The sequence below is a fragment of the Schistocerca piceifrons genome, chromosome 6, assembly GCF_021461385.2.
Source record: "Schistocerca piceifrons isolate TAMUIC-IGC-003096 chromosome 6, iqSchPice1.1, whole genome shotgun sequence".
NCBI lineage: Eukaryota > Metazoa > Arthropoda > Insecta > Orthoptera > Acrididae > Schistocerca > Schistocerca piceifrons.
Genome location: NC_060143.1, coordinates 250,993,210 through 251,020,630, shown reverse-complemented (window position 1 = coordinate 251,020,630; position 27,421 = coordinate 250,993,210). Strand labels below are relative to the sequence as shown.

Here is a 27,421-nt window from a genome sequence, read left to right as displayed (position 1 = left end):
TTCTTCTGGCTATGTATCTAATTAGTAGTGCATCATCAACTATTCCTGTAAACTAGATTCACCGTTCCTCTACATGCTCCTGTCCTGTGCTAAAAGTGTCAAGTTCCTCTTTGAGATATGACACTACAGCTTTTCCATCTAGTTCACTGAACAAATGTAAGACACATCAGGTTGCAGAAGGGCATGATTAAAAGACACTCACATGTAGCTTTCGACCACAGCCTTCGGCAGTAAAGAGACACCACACACACACACACACACACACACACACACACACACACACACACACACAAAGCAAGCAAGCACACCTCACACACGCACTACTGCCAACTCCAGCATCTTGGGCTGAAAATAACATCACATGGGATGCAAACAGCAGTCTGGAGGGGAAAAGGAAGGGGTAGTAGTGTACAGGTGGGGAGACAGACAGATGCTGCCTGGTGGAATGTGCAGGTACTAGACTCCAGCAGGCACAGCATCAGGAGATTGTGGGGCAGGGAGGTGGGGACAGAAGGAAAAAAAGGAGAAGACCGGGGAAAGATGGGCGGATGCATTGGCAGAGGGCTGCAAATAAATAGCATGAGAGACAAGAATGGCGAGGAGATTATAGGATATGGGGGGGGGGGGGGTGTTGAAACTGTTGGGTGCAGGGCATGGGGACAGTATGTTACCTTATTACTGTAGGTTGAGGCCACGATAATTATGGGAGTGGAGAATGTGTTGTAAGGATAACTCTTGTCTGCGCAGTTCAGAAAAGCTGGTGGTGGAGGAAAGGAGCCAGATGGCGCAGGTAGTGAAGCAGCCATTGACACCCAGTGTGTTATGTTCAGTTGCATGTTGTGCCATAGGATGGCCTACTTTGCTCTTGGTCACAGTTTGGTGGTGGCCTTTCATCCTGGTGGACAGCTGGTTGGTAGTCATACCAATATAAAAAGCTGTGCAATGATTGCAGCAGAGCTGGTAAATGACATGGTTGCTTTCAAAGTTGGCTCGGCACCTGATGCTAGGGTAAACCTGTGACAGGACTGGAATAGGAAGTGCTGGGTGAGTGGATTGGGCAGGTTTTGCACCTGGATCTTCCACAGGGATATAATCCAGGTGGCAAGAGGTTGGGATTGGGAGGCATAGGGATGGACTAGTGTGTTTTGAGGTTGGATTGGCAACGGAACACCACTTTAGGAGGGGTAGGATTTCCCTCACTTCAGGGCATAGTGATAGGTAATCAAAATCATGGGTAAGGATGTGGTTCAGTTGTTCCATTCTGACATGGTACTGGATGACGAAGGAGACACTTGTTTGTGGCTGGTTTTTGGGGTTGGTGGGAGGATTGGGGTTGTGAGGGGGAAAGGCACAAGAGATCTATTTGCGGACTAGGTCTGGGGAGTAATGCCTGTCTGTGAAGGCCTTGGTGAGACCCTCAGCATACTAAACAAGGGGGTTTTTGTCACTGCAGATACATTGTCCTTTGGTAGCGAGACTATGTGGGAGCGATTTTTTGGTGTGTAGGCATGACAGCTGTCAAAATGCAGTTTCTGTCAGTGGTTGGTGGGTTTAATGTGGACAGAGGTGCGGACAGAGCCATCAGAGAGGAGGAGGTCAATGTCTAGGAATGTGATGTGCTTGGTTGAGGAGGACCACATGAAGTGGGTGAGAGAGAAAGTGTTGAGTTTATGAAGGAACGAAGATAGGGTGTCTTGGCCCTGGTTTTAGATCATGAAGATATCGTCAGTGAATCTTGCGACGTGCCCAGTCCACAAACTCAGCACTTCCTATTGCAGTCCTGTCACAGGTTTTCCCAACGCAGTCAGGTGCCAGGCCACCTGTGACAGCAGCCATTTCATTTACCAATTCTGCTGCAATCATTGCAAAGCTTTTTATATTGGTATGACCACTAACCAGCTGTCCACCAGGATGAATGGCCACCACCAAGCTGTGACCAAGAGCAATGTGGGGCACCCTGTGGCACAACATGCAGCAGAACTTGATTTCAGTGGCTGTGTCACTACCTGAGCCATCTGGCTCCTTCCCTCCACCACCAACTTTTCTGAACTGCACAGATGGGAGTTATCCTTACAGCACAATCTCTGCTCCTTTAATTATCCTGGCCTCAGCCCACAGTAATGAGGTAATATACTGTCTCCATACCCTGCACCCAACAGTTTCCACCCCCTATGTCCTATCATCTCCTCCCCATTCTTGTCTCTCACCCTATTTTTTTGCAGCCCTCTGCCAACACATCCACCCACTTTTCCCCACCCCTCTCAATTTTTGTTCCTTCTGTCCCCACCTCCCTGCCCCACAACCTCCTGATGCTGTGCCTGCTGGAGTCTAGTCCCGGCACACTCCACCAGGCAGCATCTGTCTCTCTCCCCACCTGTACACTACTACCCCTTCCCCTCCAGACTGCTGTTTGCATCCCACTTGATGTTATTTTCTGGCCCAAGTTGCTGGAGTTGGCAGTCGTGTGTGTGTGTGTGTGTGTGTGTGTGTGTGTGTGTGTGGTGTGCTTGCTTTTTGTGTGTGTGTGTGTGTGTGTGTCCTGTCTTTACTGATGAAGGCTGTGGCCGAAAGCTACATGTGAGTGTCTTTTAATCATGCCTGTCTGCAACTTGACATCTCTTCTTTGTGATAAGTAGCAATCTATCTTTTCCTACATTTTTGAAATTCCTGCCTGGGGTTTCCATAGTTTGATTTTTGCTGCAAGGCTTTCTTCCGTCTTAACAGTCCTATGATGTTTTCCTTTGTACTCTTCTCTGTAGTATTACTTTTCTCAGCATCCATTCTTTTTTTCTTTTTGTCTTTATTTCCAAACAGCATCTACTTTCGAGCCACACTGTATCAACAATGTTTCGCGCATATCGGACTTCATGACCTCACAGATTGTTGATGCAGCATCTAATGTCCTAGTTTCTTTTTTCTGATAGTTAATTACATTTATTCCTATTGGTTCGACTTCATCCCTCATCCTGACATATATTAGAGTTTCACTTTCCACTTCTGCCGATGCCACATGAACTTTTGATCCTCAACCTCTCATGCCCCCCTCCCTCCATCTTGGCTTATCACAACACAAACACAAACACACACACACACACACACACACACACACACACACACACACACACTGTAACCTCATTGTTCCATTTCACCCACATTCCTGTACATTTTAACCTATTTATGCATTGTTGTACATGGTTTCACGCATTTTTGCGTATTTTAATGTACTTGTCCATATTTTCACATTTATGTGGACATTTTTGCATATCTGTGAGTGTTTCTGTGTGTAATTAAGTATTTTTTTACACATCTTTACACGAATTTTCCCATATCTAGCTCCTTTCCCAACCATCAACACCTATTTTGCTCATTTCTGCATCATTCCCATTTCCTTTACACTATTCCTGCCATAGTGGACTCTTGCTCCATCTTTCTGCATCAGTGCAGAAAAGTATCCTGTCCCTGACTAAAACCCAGTCCTACATCCTGTTTTTCAAATGCTGCCTAAACCATGGAATTCCCCCAAATGAACTAACTGTAAAGATTCCTTTCTCTGGGCACCACCTCTCCTTTCACAATGACCTACACCTTTTCAGCATCTGCCAATCCCTGGTACTGCAAAAACTCATCTCCACAGCACAGGCATCTCAGAACAACCTCTGAGCTTGGCTTGAGTGTTAATTATCTCCCAGAATTTTAATAAAAAGCTGTCAGCATCATCTGAACCACTTCCTCCACCCTTCTCACTCCACAGAAACATGTATCACTTATTTAACACACAATTGTGGATACCGTAGTTATACATCCATATTTTTCTCTTGTAGAATGCTGGGTCAGCAGTTACTTTTGGCATAGGAAACATTTGTTTCATGTCCATTGTTATTATGTTGTGCTCTTTCTCAGTCCCTTTAGCCAGAGAAGTTAAAGACATGATCACATTTTTACCCGCTGTCAGCCTTTCGCAGATGGAATTCGTGTTGTTTTTTCATTTGTGTAATTTCTTCTGCACGTAATTCTGGGTTACATGTTGCTGTTAGAAAGGCATCACATTTTGAACAGCCTAGAATGTGCGAAGCACCTTCAGGTGTGTGTGAGCATTCGGCCATTTTGATGTGGCTTGTGACAGTGTGTCTTCTGAAAAAGACACCAGGTGGCAGAGTATAGAACTATGCTACGTCATCACCTGCCACCTGTTGCAGAAAGACAGAACTTCTTCAATCCAAGATGAGGAGAGTATTGTTAAGAATGTCATAGCGTGAATACCTCAATTTCGACAAAAGTGTGGCTTATGACTATATCTCTCCAACACCTTCAGTTGCTTGGATAAAAAATGTACTCACCATGTGGCGGCAGGAGAGCACCTGTGAAACTTTAGGAAATTTGCAACTAGTGCCGCCTCCTCCTGGCAGAAGGTTTTAAGGGGAAGAAAGGGGCACGAGGGAAAAAGACCGGCGAGATTGAGGAAATGGGAATAGTTATGGAAAAGTCGTCCAGAATATGTGAGACTTACTGTACGGAATGAGAAGGAAAGACCGATTGTTGGGGACTGCACCAGATGAGATTTGAAAACTTGGGAGCTTAAAGGTGGAAGAACGAGAAATAAGCAAGGCAGTGATTACTGATGTAAACATCCTTTCATAGTAAATGAGAGTGGAAAGCTTAAGTGCATTATACATGATAGAGTGGTTGGGTTGGGGGTGGGGGTGGGGATGGAGGAATAGACAAGTCAAAAAATAAAAGATATAGAAAACAAAAAGGGTGTGAAAACAAACAATGAAAATCCAGGATGGCATTGGATGGAATAATATTGTCATTAAAAGTAGATATTAAACAGATGTTAATTTCTTTGGTCATAGCATTTCCTCTCACTACCTTTCTCTTTCTTCAATGCCCTTTAGTTTTCTATATCTTTTATTTTCTGATCTGTGTGTTTTTTCCCTAACCTCTACAAAGTTTAAGCATCAGAAATTAATTATTATTATTTATCATTGCAAAATCAAAGTGCACATCCACACATAAAAGCAGACATATGCGAGCACTTGCATGTGTGTGTGTGTGTGTGTGTGTGTTCCAAATCTCCTCCGAAACCAGTGGACCAATGTCAACCAAACCTGGAACACACATACCTTGCTGTCAGATGACAGTTGCTTGAGGGGTGTCGAGGGGATGGGGGTGGGGATGGGGATGGGGGTGGGGCCGGGGGAAGCATAGGTGTACAGTGCATGAATTTTGTTAATCCAATATTTGAGAATGAGAGCACTTAGTGATTAGCAACAAACTTTACACATAATTTCAAACCTTTACGAACCTTTTTCTTGCTGACAAGCCCTACAAAATGATGAAAGGAAAAATATGTATCGCTTATTAGGTTCTGCTATTCATGCAGTAAAATCACCTCATGAGTTATGAGAATATAATTTAATATGTGTTTCATACTGACTGTATTCATAACACATTTACTTTTACAGACGTTATTCACACTGAGTGCCAGTGCAAAATTTTATTGTTGTATGACATGTAGTTCAGAAGATGTTAAGTCATAAACATTTAGCAACAGGCCAGATGCTCTGTGGTACAGGCACAGACACACATGGGCAATGCTGGCCTTCTCCTCATATATATGAAAATCATTTTTGCCCTTAACATAAGTTTTCATGGTGAATTTTATATTCTCTATAACTTAGTAACAAGCCTAAGTGTCTCTGCAGCCTGCTTACATAGACATTCTCTTAAAATTAATAATCCTTATCTCTATGTGCTGTACAGATAAATGTCTGTGTTATAATATAAACTGGAAATTAGAAAATAACTGTGATTCGTGTTTATTACAATCTGCATTAAAGCAAGAAACTTGATTGCATTTATCAAAGCCTTTTCAGGGATCTTGTTGGTCAAAATTGTCTCAATATGTATCTCTTACTACATAGCCATAAACATAGATTAAGCACATTAGTCACTGATACATAATTTTATACAGTACAAAGACTAATCATTTTAATTTATTACCTGTCTGTGGATATAACAAATATGAAAGGTACATTATAAGTGAATTTGAACTTTGAGATTTTATTGTCTGTGTCACTAGATTTATCATGAGTTTTCACGAGAACAGCTTCCCCAATATTGAACATAATTGGTTTTAGATATATATTATGTATTTTGATTCTTCCTAATGTACACTTGTGCATTTTTTCTCTCAGTAATTCTTACTCTTGTGAAGCATTGAAGTTGTGTCATGATGAAAAATTAATCAGTTCTTCCACTACACTTTTCACCTTAACAAACAATGTAACCAAACTTGCCATAAATCTGGTGCTTTCATATGGCATATAGTTCATAATTTCTTTTTTCTCAGCTACATATTTGCCCTACATCCTGTGGTGGTTGTGGCAGTATGTTGTGAAGTACCTACCTAGGTTGCACATGTAATGCTTGGCTGGATTGCCCTGTGTGTGGTAAACAGATATGCAAATAATTTCTACTCCTTTGTCTTTCATTCCATCAGTCCAAATTTTGGAAATAAATCGAAGTCCATTATCCAATAATATTGATTTAATTTCCTGATTTTTACAAAATGGTCATTTACAAATCTGTTGAACACTGCTTTGGTTGTGGAGTCATGTAAAGTACACAGCCTAACAAATTTTGAAAATGTATCTAGCACAAATAATATATATGTAAAGTTACCAGAAGTTTTAGGTAATGGACTGTAAGAATCTGTTGCCAAGATTTCTAAATTATCTTTGGGTTGTATGCTTTGCATTGGACCATGGCTAGTCATATTTGACACGTTATACTCTCTCAGTTACTTTTCTCATCATGTTGTTAAAAGTCACAGATTCAGCTATCTTATCTACACATCTTTTTTGGCAACAGTAACCAAAAGCCAAATGAAAATAGTCTGTTAGCTATGATACATATATGACTAGCCAACACACATGCAGCTCTTGTCCATTTACATTCGGTCATATATACAATAAACCAACATAAATTTTACAATATTTTTTAATTTTTCAACAACTTCATCTTTAGCCTAAAATTTGGTATTAACTTATTTCAGACTTTCTTCTTCATTCTGATAGCAATGCATTTTTTTAGACTCTACTTACTTTCTTCCCTCAACACCCTTGAAATACATTACTATGTATATGTCATACATATCCATTTAATTAACTATCGCATAAGGATCATATGGTAATCTTGGCAATGAATCAGCTATATGTAGTTGTCTACACTTCTTACACAATGTGCTGTTGCCCAAAGAGCAGGTTGTCAAAGCCAGGTTGGTACCCTACAACAAAACCTCAGAACAGTATTGTCACTGCATGCCACACTAATGAGTGAGAAATATTGATGTAGCCACACCTAGTGGAACTTTGCTACACTGCTGGAATCAATGGTCTACTTAACCTAACTTGACCCAGTTTGTAGTCAACAGTCAAGATGACAGCATTGTCATAGAACGAACTTTATGTGAACATTATGTTGTATTCTTCAAGTGAAGAGTTTTGTAAATTTCTCTGTATCAAGTGATACTTTAATGTGCAGCCAGTTTAAATGCTCAGAACATTCCTTTGAAAATGGATTATATAGAGTTCAGTAAATCTTCATAACCATATTGGAATAAAGTGAACTAATATTTTACCTGTTCTATTCCCACTCCATCTCCTCCCAGAACAAACCAAAGAACCCACCTTTGTTCTGGGGCATGTATTTTTATACAGAACAACACATACTTTATAGTCAAATTTTTGTACAAACAATGCCCATCTTGTCAACCTTCTGTGTAGCAGACCACAGTTATTTAAAAATGACAACACTTTGTGGTCAGATGAACCACAGATTTGTGCCCTCACAGAAATTCTTTGCAATTATTAAACCCCAGACAATGGCTACAGCTTCTTTTATTTCATATTTGGGAGCTCTCCTTTGAAAGGTGCATGTCCAGATAAAAGAACTACTTTTCTTTAGTAAATTACATAAATTTGGATCATGAAAGACTTGCCCACCATGTATTTGTGATAAAAATTGTAAGTACCATGAAATGCTTTTAATCTTTTTTAGTTTTCAGAAGTGGAAAGTCTTTTATTGGTTCAATCTTTTATGGGTCCTTAGTTCTCCCCGATGTCATTATAATATGAATTTGCATTTCTTTATCTTTGGTGTCATTCCATCACATTTCAGTGCATGGAAAAATTCTTTAAGTTGCAGTGTTCTTCCCATGAAAAAGTTCCTATCAGCAAATCATCAACATAGATCATAATTCTGGCATTAAGTGCTTTTCCTAACATGTAATCGAGAGTTTGTATGAACACTGATACAGATGCGTTCAATCCAAAAGCTATAACTTAATGTGGACAGCATTTCCCAGCAAAGAGGAAAACTATCTATTTTTTTGATTCCTGCTCTAAGGCAATTTGCCAGTAATCCGTGTCACATCTAGATTTGTCATGTACCACACATTGTGAAATTTCTGCAACATATCGTCTAAACATTCTGGATTATCTGTGTCATGTTTTACAACATTGTTCAAATTGTATGCATCTATTAGAACTCTGCAGTCTTTTTTATTAACTAAAATCAATGGATTACTGTTTTGAGTCCTACATCATTCTGTAATTCACCACTCTGCCATACAGTTCATTTCATTTTGCACCCTCTTCTCCCTAGCTAGCCAATGGCCTTGCCGCAGTGGTAACACTGGTTCCCATCCGATCACCGAAGTTAAGCACTGTCAGGCTGGGCTAGCAGTTGGATGGGTAACCATCTGGTCTGCCTAGTGCTGTTGGCAAGTGGGGTGCACTCAGCCCTTATGAGGCAAACTGAGGAGCTACTTGATTGAGAAGTAGCAGCTCCAGTCTCGTAAACTGACATATGGCCGGGAGAGCGGTGTGCTGACCACATGCCCCTCCATATCTGCATCCAGTGACACCTGTGGGCTGAGGATGACATGGCAGCCGGTCGGTACCAATGGGCCTTCTGAAGCCTATTTGGATGAAGTTTAGTTTATTCCCTAGCTAACGGTACCTAATTAAAATGTCCACAAAGTCATTCATGTGGCACTGTTTCAATTTTGTATTCAAATTTATGGACTAAACCAGGTTTCTCTGAAAATACTTCTTTATTAGTAATCAAAATATGGTATAACTCTTTCTTTGCACAGATTTTATATTCGAAACTTGTCCTACTCAGGTTGCGAATTCGTTCTCAGAATAGGAAATTCCATTCAAATTTCAAAAGTGATAGAATTCCCCTTCTTCACTTAGTCTATTACATATAAATAAGGCAGTTAGTTGCAACTGTGTATCATGATTTGTACCTGTTCATTAGCTTCATCGAAATTCATTTCCATCTTACCTTTTCCTACTTAACAAATTATCACCCTCTTATTACAGCCAATAGGTTTGCTGCAGACACCAGTAGCACTTAAATAACTTCACAGCCATAACAAGCATCTAAACAAAAACTTACTCTGTTTTAATGTGTTCATAAATCAAATCAGATAGAACACTGCTTTGACTATCAGTGTTTGCTGAAAGTTGAGTTTCTATTCTATACATTTCAATAGGAACTTGATTTTGACACGTTGCTCTGATTCATTATCCTTATCCTCCCATAATGAGTCTTGTGCTACTTCTAACTCACTCAACAGCACATCCAGATGCTTTATTTGGGGGTTTCTCCTGCCTCTACCTACTTCTTTCTTTGGTTTGATATAATACGTGTTTTATTTCTGATGTATTTAATTCAGCAACAGTTTCTTCATCCTCAGCACTCTCATCTGAATCTAATAAGTCCATCTTGACATCGTGTACATTGTAATCTTCTGATTAATTTACAAATTTCACATGACTATCAAAAGTTGTATGTTCATGCTGCAAATTACAGTTTCCATCTGTCCGCACAATTCCGTCACCTTTATACAGTCAGGAGAGGATCAATTAAATTTTGATTTATCAGCATCTCACATGCATTATCTTCTCTATATTCACTAAATCTTACATTTCTCTCTCTTTCTTTCACTTTTCTGACCCATCATGTATTTGACCAAGTTGCATTTGCCATTCCCTATCATCTACCATTTTGAATTAATTGACTGAGACAGTTTCCAAGCTTTTTTGCATTTACATATGTCTGCCTGTGTCTGTATATGTGCAGATGGATGTGTGTGTGTGTGTGTGTGTGTGTGTGTGTGTGTGTGTGCACGCGCGAGTGTATACCTGTCCTTTTTCCCCCCTAAGGTAAGTCTTTCCGCTCCCGGGATTGGAATGACTCCTTACCGTCTCCCTTAAAACCCACATCCTTTTGTCTTTCCCTCTCCTTCCCTCTTTCCTGATGAAGCAACCTTGGGTTGCGAAAGCTTGAGATTTGTGTCTGTTTTTGTGTGTTTTTTATTGGCTCTATCAACATACCAATGCTTTCTCGTTTGGTAAGTTACAGCATATTTTTATATATAAAGAGAAGCAACTAAAAATACTGGATCTAATATCACAATAAGCATATGAATAACAAAAGGGAAATAAAATGTGAGTACAGAATGAATGACAAATTGAAGCAACATGATCAGTAATTAGCAAACATGAGGCAATGCAGCCAGTCAACTACAAATGATTTGTGGATGGCACACAAGCAATTGTAAACCTAAGTACAAAAACACAAGTGTTCCTCCTGCTGCACCACCTAATACAAGTGATCTGTGTATATACCTGTGTGTGTGTGTGTGTGTGTGTGTGTGTGTGTGTGTGCGCGCGCGCGTGTGCAGATCACTTGTCCTGTGTGTGTGTGTGTGTGTGTGTGTGTGTGTGTGTGTGTGTGTGTGCGTGTGTGCGTGTGTGTGTGTGTGCGCGTGTGCGAGTGCAGATCACTCGTATTTGCTGGTGCAGCAGGAGGAACACTTGTGGTTTTGTACTTAGGTTTACAATTGCCTGTATGCCATCCACAAGTCATTTGTAGTTGACTGGCTGCCTTTCCTCATTTTTGCTAAGTACTGATCATGTTGCTTCAATTTGTCATTCATTCTGTCCTCACATTTTATTTCCATTTTGTTATTCATATGCTTATTGTGATATTAGATCCAGTATTTTTAGTTGCTTCTCTTTGTTTATATGAGTGTCTCACTAGACTAACGTAATTCACAGTCTTTATTTTTGCAGTTTATATTTCAGATATAAATTTTACTTGTCTAGAGCCTCTAAGAAATCCCTAGAAATGGCTTTTGCATTTGTTCAAACAAATTTAGTCTTGTTTATGATCTATGTCAGGATTTATTTCGTGTTTCATCTTTGTATTGCCACATCTTAATTTAATAGATACAGATTAAAACTGAGTAAAGATGTTGTAATCATCAAACGTGTTCCTCATAGTTTTGATTTTGAGATAACTGTTATGGTAGTCTTCTTTGCTGCTATATGATGATAAATTGTTTGAAAATCTCTTTATATCTGCAGATGAAAATGGGAAAACGCATGTTTGTGATATCACTTGGGCAAGGACAAGGACCCAGAGCTGAAAGCATGCTGCTGAATGCACTTGAGATTGGAAACTGGGTCTTCTTTCAGGTAAACAGTTTAAAGATAAAGTGAAGAAACTAATGTCACCTGCTTGGACCAGTGACATCATGAACATATCAGCAATCTATGTAAATGCAGAAGATTGAAACTGTACATGATCTTTTATTGAGCAGTTCAGTAACTGTAGCAAAGACCCTTCTTTTAACACACACATTGACTTTGCCAGTTAACAAACAAACTATCACCTTACATCCCAAGCTAGATTTTGGGATGCTCTGTGTATAGTGTTATCACTACAAATGTTATTCCAGGTATATACTTCTGTTACCATTATGTCACTGTTCAAAGTTGACAACCAGTTTTGAAAACTCCATTCATTCATTCACACATCATGTTTTGCAAATCCTAGCGTGGAAGGAATGTTTCAGGAAGTGGAATGAGTCAAGTTACACATTAACAGACAGAAGCAACCATTCTGGCTATCTCTATAAAGTATACTATCAGCAGATTATGATTGGCACTAGTCTTTTCAAACTGATAATTATGGAAAATCAAAAGATGCTTATTTTGAAGGAAAATAAATGTTGTTGTTATTGTTGACATGAACAAATACCTATCCTTGGTACAGAACCTAGAGAACTTTTGCATTTGTACTTTCATTTCTAGTCAAGTGAGAATGACATCAGTTGGCAGCTGGTAAAGACAAGTGTCAGCAAAAACTTTTCTGTGTTTCTCATTTGTGTATTCATACTGAAGTAATGGGGGGGGACTAATTTTATTGGCATTGATATGTTATCAGATGCTTTCTTTGCTGATGAGAATCTCAGCAGTCTCTTCTAGCATCCTGTCTGCTTTTTTATTGCCTGTTTTGCCAACTTTATTCATGAATCACTGTATTATTAGCACAGCACAAGTATGGGAAGCAGTCAGAAGAATCTCTTGAAAGCAAAGCAGGCCACCTATCACAACTGGACTGAAGGAGTAATGTCTCTAAATCAGACCTACAGACATTGCCCAGACAATGACACAGCATTCAGCCAAGACTATTGTTATTCCTAGCCTGGATCCAGAATCCCAAACCACCATCTAAACAATGAAAGGGATGGTTTAAACTTCATGTCTAATAACACTGAGTACAGTAATTGGCCCTTCTCCATGTGGAAGCTAGGTTTGGCTCTCTCTCCGAGACTTTATACTACATCTGCTTGTGACCAAATCAAGTACAACATTCTGCAGAAACTTCAAGAAAAATCAAAGAAAATCCTTCCAGAAGTTTTGAATAAAATGAACATATAGAACAATTTGTCACCTTGTACAGGAAGACAATTTTGGTCTCCCTCCTCTAAACAGGGAAGGGCAAACTAGCCTCAGCAGTTACCAAATCATCACCTTAACTACTTGTGTAGGAAAGACATTGGAATATATGATAAACCATCACCTGATCTGGAACCTTGAGATCAAGAAGTTCTTTAGTTGCTCTCATTGTGGGTCAGGAGGTATCAATCCACTACTGACAAGTTTGTTAGTTGTTCTCATTGTGGTTCAGGAGCGATCAACCTACTACAGACACTCTTAACTATGTATACCAAATGTGAGCGGCATTTTTTATAGATAAGATGCATGATACCTCTTGGAAGCACAGTACATTCTCATAAAGGTCTGCCAATGGGGCTTCCCTGGAAGGCTGCCTGTACTTATGTGGTCCTTCCTGTTACAATGTATTTTAGATACAGAGTTGATGGAGTTGTATCTGATTGATCTGAATAAGAGAATGATGTTCCTTAAGGCAATATTATAAGCTGCTATTAATGGTACGATGTACACGGTAAGGAGCCTTTGTGCCCTGTTCCTTATTTGTGGATGATTTTCCATTTTTTTGTTCCTCTTCCAACCCTGCAACAGTGACTCGCAATTGCTATTGGAAGTTCGGAGGACTGGGTGCTCTTACAGATTCTTACAGATTTGAGGTTGGTTACAGATTAGTGTGTGTGTGCGGGAGGGGGGGGGGGGGGGGGGTGCACGTGTGTGTGATGGATATACACCTAAGAGATCTAAAGGCGAAATCTCTCAAGGTAATGAACAATGTATCAGTATTTTTGATTGCCTGAATCACTGGTCTTGGTGAGCAGACAGGGTACATCTGCTGGTTTATGGATCAACAAGATCTACCTACCTGATTATTGCTGGTATCCATCATGAGGGGATTAGGCTGAACAAAGGTGCATATAGTGTATTCCAATACAATACTTAGCTTCAGTGCTGAGCCTGGAGAGCTGTCACTTGCCATCCAACGGCAGCTTTTTCTGGTGCATCTAAAGTAGAGATTACCTGCTGTTCCAGAGTCACTGGCTTGCCAAATTATTGCTCATTCTCCCACAGAAGAAACAATTTTCTCAAGTTCTTGAAGGCCAGTTGGCCTTTTTTTCTAGATCCTTGAAAACCATGACCTACTGACACTTCTGTTCCTTCCTGTTATAAATTCTCCCAGGTATTTAAATTTGTCCACCACTTGCACAGTGCCTTCCAGTGTTTCTATCTGCAGTGCTATTTAATGTCTTTGTCTTGTTATAGGCGATCCTCAGTCCCACCTTTCTGGCTACCTTACTTAAGTTGTCGAGTTGTGTCTTTGTGTCTTCTTCCATCTTACTTACTATTGCTATGTCATCTGCAAAGGCTAGGCAGTCTACTTGAGCCCTATTGTCCTTTTTGTCCCCCACATGGGTCTTTGGTATTCCCATTTCCTCGTTTATTGCTCTCCACTGCCTGATCACTTCGTCTAGTGCTATATTGAACAACAATGGTGACAATCCATCTCCCTGTTTAACACCAGTCTTGATCTCAAATTCTTCTGACAGTGCTCCTCTGAATCTCACCCTTGCTTTTGTGTCTGTCAGAATTTCTTTTATGAGTTCTTGTGTAGTTCCATCAAGTCCTCTGTTCTTCTGGATCCTAACAAGAGTCTGTCTGTTGATGGAGTCATATGCCTTTGTGAAGTCCATGAAGGTTATTACTGTCTTTTTGTTTTTTAAGGCCCTATGTTCTATCAGTTGCTTCAGGATAAATATCTGTTCTACACAACCTCTTCCCTTCCTGAATCCCACTTGGTAGTCGCCAACTGTACTTTCTACCTGTTCTTCTACTCTCTTGAGCAATAGTTTTGACAGCACCTTGTATCCGACCTCTAGTAGCGATATTCCTCTGTAGTTGTTTGCATCTCGTCAGTTTTGTTCTATTAAGAATTATGTTTTGAGTTCCATCTGCAACAAAATAATGAATCTTCTCACAAATCTGATCGAATACTCAGTAAGCTTGTATTTTGTTCACTAAACAAGACCGTTGAATTGTATCAAATGCCCTCCAAAAGTTGGAAGATGGCATCATCCTGGCTTCATTTGTCTATGGTGCTCTGAATCTCATGGACAAATCGAGTGAAACGATTTTTGCAAGATCTTTATGTGGGAATCCATATTAATTTTTATAGAGAAGATTCTCATTCTTCAAAAATATCATGAAATGTGAGCATAAAACATGCTCTGAAACTCTATAACAGATTGAAGTCAGTAATAAACACCTATAATTGTCATCAGTCTGATGATCCTTCCTTAAAACTAGTATTGCATATGTTTGTTTTCCAGTTGCAAGGTGCTTTTCATTCCTCCAGTGACCTACTGTAAACTACTGTTAGAAGAAAGTTCTTTCACATAATATGTATGCAGAGTCCCAGGTACCTCATCCAGTCCAGTTAACTTTTTCACTTTTGAGTGCTTGTTGTGTATGGAGCAAGGCAAAGTGGCCACTGCTTGGAAATACCTCAAAGCTGCATTGGCCATGGTTAACAGCTGCCCTAAGCTACAATTTTTTTTTGGGCACCAGTGCTAAAAATTGTGACACCTCTGGACCAGGAACCCCAGATGCCACCACATTTTCTGATATACATCATGTCAATGGTTTGTCCTCACAAGAGGCTGAGTGGCAGTCAATGGTGAGATTGCACATCTTTGAATGGAGGACAAGTATGGGAACAGGGTGCTCAGCTGTCTCCTTACATCTTAACAACAGGTTTGAGTTAAAGGATGCCTCTGGTGGCAACAGTGAGTAAAACTTGGATAGTGTTTACTTTTGATGAGCATCCCATTTCTTAACTGACTCTCAAAGAGACAAGCTCTGCTATGTGCACTTGTTACTAATTGTGCAATTCATGTAAACTTCATGATTATGTTAACACTGTAAGAAAGGATAAGATTGCTACTCACTGTAAAAATGACATGTTAAGTTGCAGACAGGCACAATTAAAAGACACATACACATAAGCTTTTTACTACAGCCTTTATCAAAAAAGAAAGAGAAACACACACCATTGATTCACAGAAGCAGGCACACCTCACACACACATGACCACCAACTCGTGTAGCTCGGACCAGAATCAGCTAGAGTAGTCAAATGCCAACATATAATATGGAAGATTGCTTCTTTAACTGTGTGTAGGCTACATGGCTTCCAAGCACCAGGATTTTGATTTAATTGTAACCTTGGGAGGTAACTGATACAACAAACATCGCATATGAAGTGAGTGTCACCATAGATATGCAGCAGTGCATTGTTCAGGTGAAACCAACATTGAGTAAAAGTGAATTTTATTGATGGCTTTAACTGTGTGTGTGGTAGATGTGGACATTGGTAGGCATGTTTCAGTGTTAAGCAACATGGTTTAACACTTTCTGGTCAGGCCACAGTAACTGCACCAGTACCCAGATGTCGTACATTTTCCATCTCCTTTGTGTGGCTCTTGCTTGTAAGATGGAGGAGGAAAGCAGATTGCTGTCTGTTTCAGAAATACTGTCATCAATCATTGTCAGTTTCAGAATTTCCCCATTTTACAACAAACTTTTGTGATCAAGACATAAACTGAAGCACACTGCAACAACAAATGTGCGGGAACTGATCACACCTGTAATATTTTTTCGTCATGTAGCACTTGTGGAAACAGGAATGTCCATTTACCAGCTCTTAAAACTACTAAAAGTGTGAACAACCAACTTCCAGCAGCCACTGCTTGGAAATAATGCATCATGAAATAACAATCAGGAAAGCCACACTTGGAACTTCTTCTAGCACTGATTGTTTGGGAAATCACACCATGCTCGTAATTTCTATAGGCAATGATCAGAATGTGTTGAAAATAGATAGTGCTGACAGGAGATTTGAATGTTGTTAATGCAACAGAAAAGTCTGGAGATACTTAATTTAATATAGAAATCAGTGTAATTTCAGGATTCATATTAACATATGTATGTACACTCCTGGAAATTGAAATAAGAACACCGTGAATTCATTGTCCCAGGAAGGGGAAACTTTATTGACACATTCCTGGGGTCAGATACATCACATGATCACACTGACAGAACCACAGGCACATAGACACAGGCAACAGAGCATGCACAATGTCGGCACTAGTACAGTGTATATCCACCTTTCGCAGCAATGCAGGCTGCTATTCTCCCATGGAGACGATCGTAGAGATGCTGGATGTAGTCCTGTGGAACGGCTTGCCATGCCATTTCCACCTGGCGCCTCAGTTGGACCAGCGTTCGTGCTGGACGTGCAGACCGCGTGAGACGACGCTTCATCCAGTCCCAAACATGCTCAATGGGGGACAGATCCGGAGATCTTGCTGGCCAGGGTAGTTGACTTACACCTTCTAGAGCACGTTGGGTGGCACGGGATACATGCAGACGTGCATTGTCCTGTTGGAACAGCAAGTTCCCTTGCTGGTCTAGGAATGGTAGAACGATGGGTTCGATGATGGTTTGGATGTACCGTGCACTATTCAGTGTCCCCTCGACGATCACCAGTGGTGTACGGCCAGTGTAGGAGATCGCTCCCCACACCATGATGCCGGGTGTTGGCCCTGTGTGCCTCGGTCGTATGCAGTCCTGATTGTGGCGCTCACCTGCACGGGGCCAAACACGCATACGACCATCATTGGCACCAAGGCAGAAGCGACTCTCATCGCTGAAGACGACACGTCTCCATTCGTCCCTCCATTCACGCCTGTCGCAACACCACTGGAGGCGGGCTGCACGATGTTGGGGCGTGAGCAGAAGACGCCCTGACGGTGTGCGGGACCGTAGCCCAGCTTCATGGAGACGGTTGCGAATGGTCCTCGCCGATACCCCAGGAGCAACAGTGTCCCTAATTTGCTGGGAAGTGGCGGTGCGGTCCCCTACGGCACTGCGTAGGATCCTACGGTCTTGGCGTGCATCCGTGCGTCGCTGAGGTCCGGTCCCAGGTCGACGGGCACGTGCACCTTCCGCCGACCACTGGCGACAACATCGATGTACTGTGGAGACCTCACGCCCCACGTGTTGAGCAATTCGGCGGTACGTCCACCTGGCCTCCCGCATGCCCACTATACGCCCTCGCTCAAAGTCCGTCAACTGCACATATGGTTCACGTCCACGCTGTCGCGGCATGTTACCAGTGTTAAAGACTGCGATGGAGCTCCGTATGCCACGGCAAACTGGCTGACACTGACGGCGGCGGTGCACAAATGCTGCGCAGCTAGCGCCATTCGACGGCCAACACCGCGGTTCCTGGTGTGTCCGCTGTGCCGTGCATGTGATCATTGCTTGTACAGCCCTCTCGCAGTGTCCGGAGCAAGTATGGTGGGTCTGACACACCGGTGTCAATGTGTTCTTTTTTCCATTTCCAGGAGTGTATTAATGTAGTTTTGAAAAGTAATAAAATCCAAGATCCAATACTTTGCCCAACAATGTTGGCCACAATCCTAAATGTTGGTAACAGAATGATCAATAATAATATAATTATTAAATTTCTCCAGTCATTAAAAACTAATATACAGGGTGTCTCAAAAGGTACAGTACAACTTTAATGAGCTATAGCAACCAGACTACTTAAGATATTCACACTATGTTTGGCTTATGTGACACGCTACCTCACAAAGCTTTTATGCCATTCAATTAATTTCCACATGTGAGCCATGGGTGGCATGCACAACATCCAGTCTGTATTCAACCTACATCCACGCTAGGTGCAATGTATCTCTATCAACTGTGGCAGTGGCAGCAACAATTCAGTTCTTCAAATCAAATAATGGAAAATCCAGGATCGAATGTAACAATGTTATGAAAGGGATATTTACTACTCACTTTATAGCAGAGATGCTGAGTAGCAGATAGGCACAAGAAAAAGACTGTCACAAAATAAGCAGTCGACCGACAAGGCCTTTGTCAGAAATAGGTGACACACACACACACACACAAACACACACACACACACACACACACACACACACACACACACACACACACACACACTCCTCCAAGTGCACGTCACACACACATGACAACAGTCTGTGGCCACCGAAGCCACACTACAAGCAGCAACAGCAGTGCATGACAGGGAGGGCAACTGGGTGGGGGTAAGGAGGAGGCTGGGTCGTGGCAGAAGAGGGATATCAGGATAGGGGTGGGGGATGGTGAGCGCTGCTGTGGAGTGTGGAGGCACAAGGTGGAGAGAGGGTAGGGCAGCTAGGTGCAGTCGAGACCTTAGACAGAGAGGGGGAGGCAGGTGGAAGGGGACTGGTTGTAGAATAGGAGAGAAGTAAATAGTGTATGGGTGGAATAGAGGTATGTGTAGTGCTGGAATGGGAACAGGGAAGGGGCTGATGGCTGAGAACAAAGACTAATTAAGGTTGAGGCCATGAGGATTACAGAAATTTACGATATATTGCAGGAAGAGTTCCAACCTGCGCATTTCAGAACAGCTGGTGTTGGTGGGAAGGATCCATATGGCACAGGCTGTGAAGCAGTCATTGAGATGAAGGATATCATATTTGGCAGTGTGTTTAACAACAGGGTGCTCCACGTGTTTTTTTGGCCACAGTTTGTCAGTGGCCATTCATGTGGACAGACAGCTTGTTGGTTGTCATGCTTACATAGAATGCAGCACAGTGGTTGCAGCTTAGCTTGTGGAACACATGATTGGTTTCACAGGTAGCCCTGCCTTTGATGGGGTAAGTGATGTTTGTGACTGGACTGGAGTAGGTGGTGGTGGGAGGATGTATGGGATAGGTTTTGTATATATGTCTATTACAGGGGTATGAGCCATGAGGTAAGGGACTGGGAGCGGGGGTTGTGTAGGGATGGACGAGTTTGATGGACAGCAGAATACCATTGTGGTAAGGGGGGGGGGGGGGGGCAAGGATAGTGGGCAGGACTTTTCTCATTTCAGGGCACAACGAGAGGTAATCGAAACCCTGGCAGAGAATGTAATTCATAATTCAGATGCTCCAGTTCTGGGTGGTACTGAGGTACGAGAGGAATGCTTCTCTGAGGCAGGACGGTAGGACTTTTGGAGGTGGTGGGTGACTGGAAAGATAAGGCACAGAAGATTTGTTTTTGTACAATGTTTGGATCCTTAGATGAGATTTATGAAGAGAAATAGCTACGTACAGTCATAGTTTGTGTTTATGTTGATGGCATTTTGATTGAGACTAATTTGTAGAAAAATCATGTAGTAATCATCCATAGGTCCAGCAATCATTTAGAATCACTGATACCACAGTTAATCTACAGAAGCAACAATCTGTAAGGAAACAAATTAAATTTCTCAGTTGTCTTATTCACACCATTTTATTGAGAGGAGTGAAGAATTTTTCAGTCCCAAAATGTAACAAGCAATTGAACTCATTTTTGCAATTCTGCAGCATGCTTCTTCAACAGGCATTGTTTATCATTACCTGCTATGTTAAATTTATTGAAAAGGAAATATTTGAAGATACTGATGATTCCTACAACAACATTGTGGAAAGCATTGACAGCGTCTTACCAAGTGTTCTCCAACTTAGTAACTAGGCAAGTATCATTTTGCATCCAATTCCCAAAAGATTTGACAAAGAATGTATAAACAAAAAATTGACATGGTTAACCATCATTCAGTGCAAACAGTGAACTGTTCACAATCTTACAACAAAAGTAGAACATCCATTAACTTTGAAATATAAAGACTGTCTTTTGATAAATTCACACATCACGGATTCCTCTTGAACAGACAGGGGAAGGAGCAAGTATGCTATAGACTGTCTTTATTAATTAAAATTAAAAATTCTACAAACCAGATGCATTTATCTCTGAATCGACCAGTCTACGTGAAGACATCAGTGTTTCACCAAACTAAATACAATGTGAAAACCAGTGCAATACAAGTGCCTAAATCAAAACAAATGCTACTCGACAAGTGGATTACAATTAGAAGCACAACAGCACACGAAAGGCAGGGCCCAGAATCCAGGGAACCAGCTAGCAAGAAGACACCACCCACACGTCACCCCCATGCGGGTTCGGGGTTTAGAATAGACCCGCGGTATTCCTGCCTGTCGTAAGAGGCGACTAAAAGGAGTCTCAAATGTTTCGGTCTAAATGTGATGGTCTCCTCTCAGGTTTGACCTCCATCTTTCCAAATTCTTCCGATGAGCGAACCAATTGGGGAAGGGCACCTTACATGGTGCATTTTGTCCATCGTGCATTGAGACCTCTAGCCAGCTTTATCGTCATCGCATTGCTGTCCCGCTCGTTCTCAATCTCTTGGGCGACGGTACATTCCTGGGTCAATTTCCACTATGCACTGTGCCGTGTTGCTTTTTGCGGAGGCGATGACATGGACTTTATTGCACCTAATATCCAGCATGGTAGCCAGTCTGTTGTGGTGGGGCCGCCATGTACCCTGTTCTTTGTAGCCCCCCTGACAACACAGGGATTGCTCTACTGATGCTGTGCTGTTTTCTCCCCATATATGCCAAGGAGTAGATGCCCATCTTCCTGGGGCATCAGGACTCCTGGCAATGGCCATCCTGCCAGGTGGCCCTTGCTGTGGCTGGGTGGCGCCCGTGGGGAGGGCCCTTGGTCGGAGTAGGTGACATCAGGGTGGATGACACGCAGTGAAGCGTGGCACATCATCTCTGGCTGGTGGCCAGCCACCAGCAGTCTCTAAGCATTCGAGGGCTCACTTTAAAGCTAACGTGTATGACCCCAAATCGTTCCCCTCCCTGGCCACACCATAGGAGGAACGCAAGGCTATGAATGACAGTGAAACGTATTCGCCCCGATATCTCGTCTGTACCAGAGCTGATGGGGAATCTTTTGTATTTGTGAAGCCTCAGTTCTTTGTAGAGCATTTGGAGGACAAGTTCGGGGAGGTGAAGGGCTTGTGCAAAATCTGGCCCGATTCAGTCTTGATAAAAACAGTATCCTCTGCCCAGTTATGAGCCTTGCTCGCTTGTAAGAAGCTGGGGGATGTTTCAATTACTTCACGCCCCATAAAAGCTTAAATTTGGTCCAGGGCATTATTTTCCGCAGGGATCTCCTTTTACAGTCCGATGACGAGCTGCACGCCAACTTAGACCAACGAGGTGTCCATTTCATCTGGCACATCCACCGGGGTCCGAGGGTTCATCAAGTTGCCACCAGTGCCTTCATCTTGGCCTTCGAGGGTGACACATTACCTGAGAAGGTCAAGGTGATGGTCTACTGCTGTGATGTAAAGCCCTATATAATCCTCCCCTATGTGGTGCTTCAAGTGTTGGAAGTTCGGTCATGTGTCTTCCCGCTGTGCTTCCAGCCTCATGTGTCGCGATTGTGGTCGTCCATCAATCCTGATACTCCATGTGCCCCGCCTCCCATCTATGTCAGCTGCGGAGAGCACCATCCTCCTTGCTCGCCAGACAGTCCGATTCTGCAGAAGGAAAGGAAAATAATGGAATACAAGACCCTGGACTGACTGACCTACACTGAGGCTAAGCGGAAATTTGAACGGCTTCATCCTGTGCCCATGACATCTTCTTATGCCGCCACTGTCATCCTGCTGCAGTTCCATCAGCTGGAACACTTAGTCACCTCTCAGAGTCGGAGGACCACACCTGCCCCCTTGATGGTGGGGGGCTCTTCCCTCCCTGTTGCTCTCACACCACCTCCCTTGAGAGCAGTACCACCTCAACCACTGGGGACACTGGTCCCCACTTCCAAACCGGAGAAGTGTAAGTCTTCTTCGGCTTCTCTTGCTAGGAAGGGATCCCTTGGGTCACCCCCTTCCCAGGTTCCTACCAGCAGCACAGCAGACACCCACCAGTGGCTGAAGAAGCCACAGGTCGCTGGCCGTAGGGCTTCGCAATCGTCTTCAGTCCAGGAGACTGACTCCAAGAAGCCCTCCCAGCAATGGAAACCAAGGGAACAGCGCGAGAAAGCGAAATTGTAGACCCATAAGACCAAGGAACCTGCAGTGGCACCCACTCCACTGCTACCTACAAGCTCTGTGTCTGAGGATGAGGATGAGGTAGGGATTCTGGTGTCCGCTGAGGACCTAGATCTTGCCGGACCCTCGGACACAATGAATGTCACTCACACGGGTACTCAGTCAGTGGCAGCAGGTGACCCAGCGGTGTAATCTGCCACCCCAGTCCCTTCACGCCTTTCTCAGCCATGGACAATGTCATCCTCCAATGGAACTGCAGCGGTTTTTTTCCACCATCTTGCTGAGTTCCGACAATTTCTCAGCATTCACCCTTTCCTCTGCATTGCTCTTCAAGAAACTTGGTTTCCGTCAGTGCGAACCCCCGCCCTCCATGGCTATCAGGGTTATTACAGGAACCGAGCAGCTTATGAAAGGGTATCTGGTGGTGTCTGCATCTACATCCTTCACTCCCTTCACAGTGAGTCTGTCCCTCTACAAACACCTTTCGAGGCTGTCTCTGTTCGGGTGTGGACACCTCAGGCTGTTACTGTCTGCGGTCTGTATCTTCCACTGGATGGTGATGTCCCACAGCATGTCCTGGCTGCACTGATAGCCCAATTACCGCCCCCTTTTCTGTTACTGAGCGACTTCAACGCGCATAACCCTCTGTGGGGTGGATCAGTGGCAACAGACCGAGGCGCCACCATTGAGCATGTATTGGCACAGCTTGACTTTTTTGAATGATGGTGCCTTCACACATTTCAGTGTGGTGCATGGCACGTACTCCGCCATCGACCTTTCGATCTGCAGCCCTAGCCTCTTACTGTCTGTCCAATGGCGTGTGCACGATGACTTGTGTGGTAGTGATCACTTTCTGATCTTTCTGTCACTGCCACAGCATCCCTCTTCTGGGTGCACCTGCAGATGGACTATGAACAAGGCTGACTGGGACTTGTTCTCCTCCATTGCCATTATTGAGCCTCTTTCCAATGACGCCACTGCTGCAGTGGTTCACTCCGTCATCACTGGCATCGTTACTGCCACAGAATCTCCCATTCCCTGTTCTTCTGGGTCCCCTCGGTGGGGGACTGTGCCTTGGTGGTCACCTGAGATCGCTGAGATGATAAAGATCGCCAGTGGGCACTCCAGCGTCACAAGCGACATCCCTCAATAGAACACCACATCGCCTTTAAATGGCTGCGTGCAGGGGCCCGCCCCATCATTCGCCAACACAAGCAGGAGTGCTGGGAACGGTATGTGTCCACCATTGGCCTCCATGTCACTCCATCGCACGTCTGGGCCAAGATTCGACGCCTCTATGGCTATCAGACCCCTGTCAGTGTCCCTGCACTCTCGCTGAATGGAGCAGTTTGTACTGACTACGACATAATTGCAAACTGCTTAGCAGAGCATTTTGCTCTGAGTTCCACTTCTGCAAATTACTCACCAGCATTCTGCTCACTGAAAGAGCGGTTGGAACATTGGAGCCTTTCATTCCACATGCGCCATCCGGAATCCTACAATGTTGCATTCAGTAAGTGGGAATTCCAAAGTGCCCTAGCTGCTTGCCCTAATACAGCTCCCGGGCCCGATTGCATCCACTGTCAGATGCTCAAACACCTCTCAGTGGACTGCCAGCGACACCTCCTCTACCTTTACAACTGTATCTGGGCCGAGGGTGAGTTTCTGTCGCAATGGTGGGAAAGCATCGTTATCCCCATTTTGAAGCCTGGCGAGAACCCATTGGAGGCAGACAGCTACCACCCCATTAGCATCACCAACGTTCTTTGCAAGTCGCTCGAACGCATGGTGAGCCGGCAGTTGAGTTGGGTACTCGAGTCTCAGGCCCTTCTGGCTCCGTCTCAGGGTGGGTTCCATAAAGGCCACTCTGCCGCCGACAATCTGGTGAGCCTGGAGTCAGCCATCCATACGGCCCTTGCCCGCCATCGGCACCTTCTTGCTGTCTTTTTTGACATGTGGAAGGCATATGATACGACATGGCGACATCACATCCTCTCTACGCTTCATGGTTGGGGTCTTCGGGGTCCACTGCCGATTTTTGTTCAGAATTTTCTGTCGTATCGTACCTTCCGTGTGCAAGTTGCAGCCTCCCATAGTTCGCCCCAAGTTCAGGAGAACGGGGTACCACAGGGATCTGTCTTAAGTGTCTACCTGTTTCTAATTGCAATTAATGGGCTTGCTGTGGCGGTGGGAACATCTGTCTCAGCATCCTTGTATGCTGACGACTTCGGCCTCAACTATATCTCCGTTGGGATTGCAGCTGCTGAACGTCTGCTGCAGGGCACTATCCGCAAGGCACAGTCTTGGGCTGTAGCGCATGGCTTCCAGTTTTGGCTGCCAAGACCTGCATTATGCATTTCTGCTGGCGACGCACAGTTCACCCTAACCCACGGCTTTATCTTGCCGGCAAACTTCTTGCTGTGGTGGAGACACATCGGTTCCTGGGTGTGGTTTTTGATGCCCGGTTGACTTGGCTCCCTCATATTCGGCAGCTTAAACAGATGTGTTGGCGGCATCTTAATGCTGTGCGTTGCTTGAACCACACCAGCTGGGATGCCCACCAATCTACCCTCTTACAGCTCTACCAGGCGTTAATACAGTCCCATCTGGATTATGGGAGCCTGGCTTATGGTACAGCATCCCATTCTGCATTGCAGGTGCTGGACCCCATCCTTCACAGCAGGATCCGACTTGCCACTGGAGCATTCTGGACCAGCCCTGTGAACAGCATACTTGTGGAGGTAGGTGTCCCTCCACTACGATTATGGCACCAATGTTTACTGGCCGCTTATGCCATACAAGTTTTTAGCATGCCCGGACATCCTAATTATCGTCTCCTGTTCCCTCAGTTGGTTGTCCATCTCCCAGAACGTCGGCCCCGGTTGGGTTGTATGATCACGGTCCATGTCAGAGAGCTTCTCTCCGGGCTTGGGGTTTTCCCTCTTCCACCTCCTTTCCGGGCCCCTCTGTGTACGCCCCCGTGATGTGTGCCCCACTCTTGCCTTTGGCTCGAATTGGCACAGGGCCTGAAGGCCTTCCGCCGCCGCTTTCTTTCCATCCTTGCCATGTATCAGGGCTCTGGAGTTGTTTACACTGATGGTTCGATGGTTGCTGGTCGTGTCAGTTATGCTCTCACTCTAGGGGACCATTACGAACAACACTCATTGCTGGCTGGCTGCAGCATTTTCACTGCTGAGCTGGTCGCCATCTTTCATGCCCTAGACTATATCTGCTTCTGCTCAGGTGAGTCCTTCGTTATCTGTAGCGACTCCCTGAGCAGTTTACGAGCTATCGACCAGTGTTTCCCTCGCTCTCGTCTGGTGATGTCTGTCCAGGAGTCCCTCCGTACTCTTGCCCGTTGCGGCCGCTCTGTGGTCTTTGTGTGGACCCCAGGACATGTTGGGATACCAGGCAATGAACATGTTGACCACCTGGCCAAACAGGCCACCAGTAAACCATCTCTGGACATTGGCCTCCCAGAGACTGATTTGCGAGCTGTCTTACGCCACAAAGTTTTCGAACTTTGGGACGCTGAATGGCGCAACCTGACCACACCAAACAAACTCCGTCCTATCAAGGAGACGATGAATGTATGGTTGCCCTCCATGCGAGCCTGTCGAAGGGACTCAGTTGTCCTTTGTCGGCTCCGCATTGGCCACACACGCTTGACACACAGCCATTTACTGCACCGTGAGGACCCGCCTCACGTGTTTGTCTTTATTTTGTGTTGAGTCTGGCCTTTGGCCTAAGATTTTAGACTGAGTTTTTTAGTGTGTTTCTTGGTGGCTGGCTTTTTGTTTTTTGTCTCTATGGTCGGCCAACCACTGTCACACTCTGTGTGATTTTAATTCCTTTTGTCTGGTCTCTGTTTGAGTCTTTCTTGTCCTGTGTCGTGTCTTGTCGTCTCCATTGTTCATTTTTATTCTTTGTGGGTGTTTGAAGGTTTTGGAACAAGGGACCGATGGCCCTAGCAGTCTGGTCCCTTCAATCCCACAAACCAACCAACCCACACCTCAAAACAAGGAGGATTTTTTACAGCTAACAATACTAGATGTAAAAAAGAGGTAAGTGGTCAAGCAAAACACAATATAGTCCCTGCTTCACACTTTAAATTGTTCCATCAGAATGTTCAGTCTCTTTCCAATAAGCTGAGTGAAATACAAATCTATAAGTGATATTTATGTTTTATGGTTTACTGAACACTGGCTAAATAAAGACATGATAGAACTAGCACTCCTACCTCAGTTTAAATTAGCTGGCACATTTTGTAGAGAAGTACTCAGGCATATGTTCAAGAAGATATAGACTTCACTAACATAACCAAATTTGATAGCTTGTCTAAAGAAAGAGACATAGAACTCTCAATAGTAGAACTGCCAACTAGAAATTCTGTAATCATCTTTGTATATAGGTCACCAGATGGTGATAAAAAAGTTTTTTTTTATAATCATATGGAAGAGCTGTTAGAGGATTTCAACACCCTCAAAAAATATTATCATATGTGGAGATTTCAATGTTGATTTCTCCAAACTCAGTAAATTTAAAGATGAAACAAAGATTTACTGAAGTCCTTTAACCTAAACCCAACTATAACTAACCCAACTCTTATAACCACTACTTCTGCAACAACCATAGATCAGGTGTTT

The 27,421-nt window shown here is 43.6% G+C and overlaps 1 protein-coding gene and 1 pseudogene across 1 annotated transcript in view; both read left to right on the top strand.

The window, feature by feature from the left end:
- The window catches only part of LOC124803257 (dynein axonemal heavy chain 1-like), an 866,140-nt gene that overhangs the window by 721,984 nt on the left and 116,735 nt on the right, over nucleotides 1-27,421 (top strand). Inside the window, exon 48 of the mRNA XM_047264440.1 lies at nucleotides 11,445-11,555. Within this exon, the coding sequence (XP_047120396.1) occupies nucleotides 11,445-11,555 (111 nt within the window). The remainder of the gene's footprint in view (nucleotides 1-11,444; nucleotides 11,556-27,421) is intronic.
- Nucleotides 8,671-8,788, top strand: LOC124803489 (annotated as a pseudogene).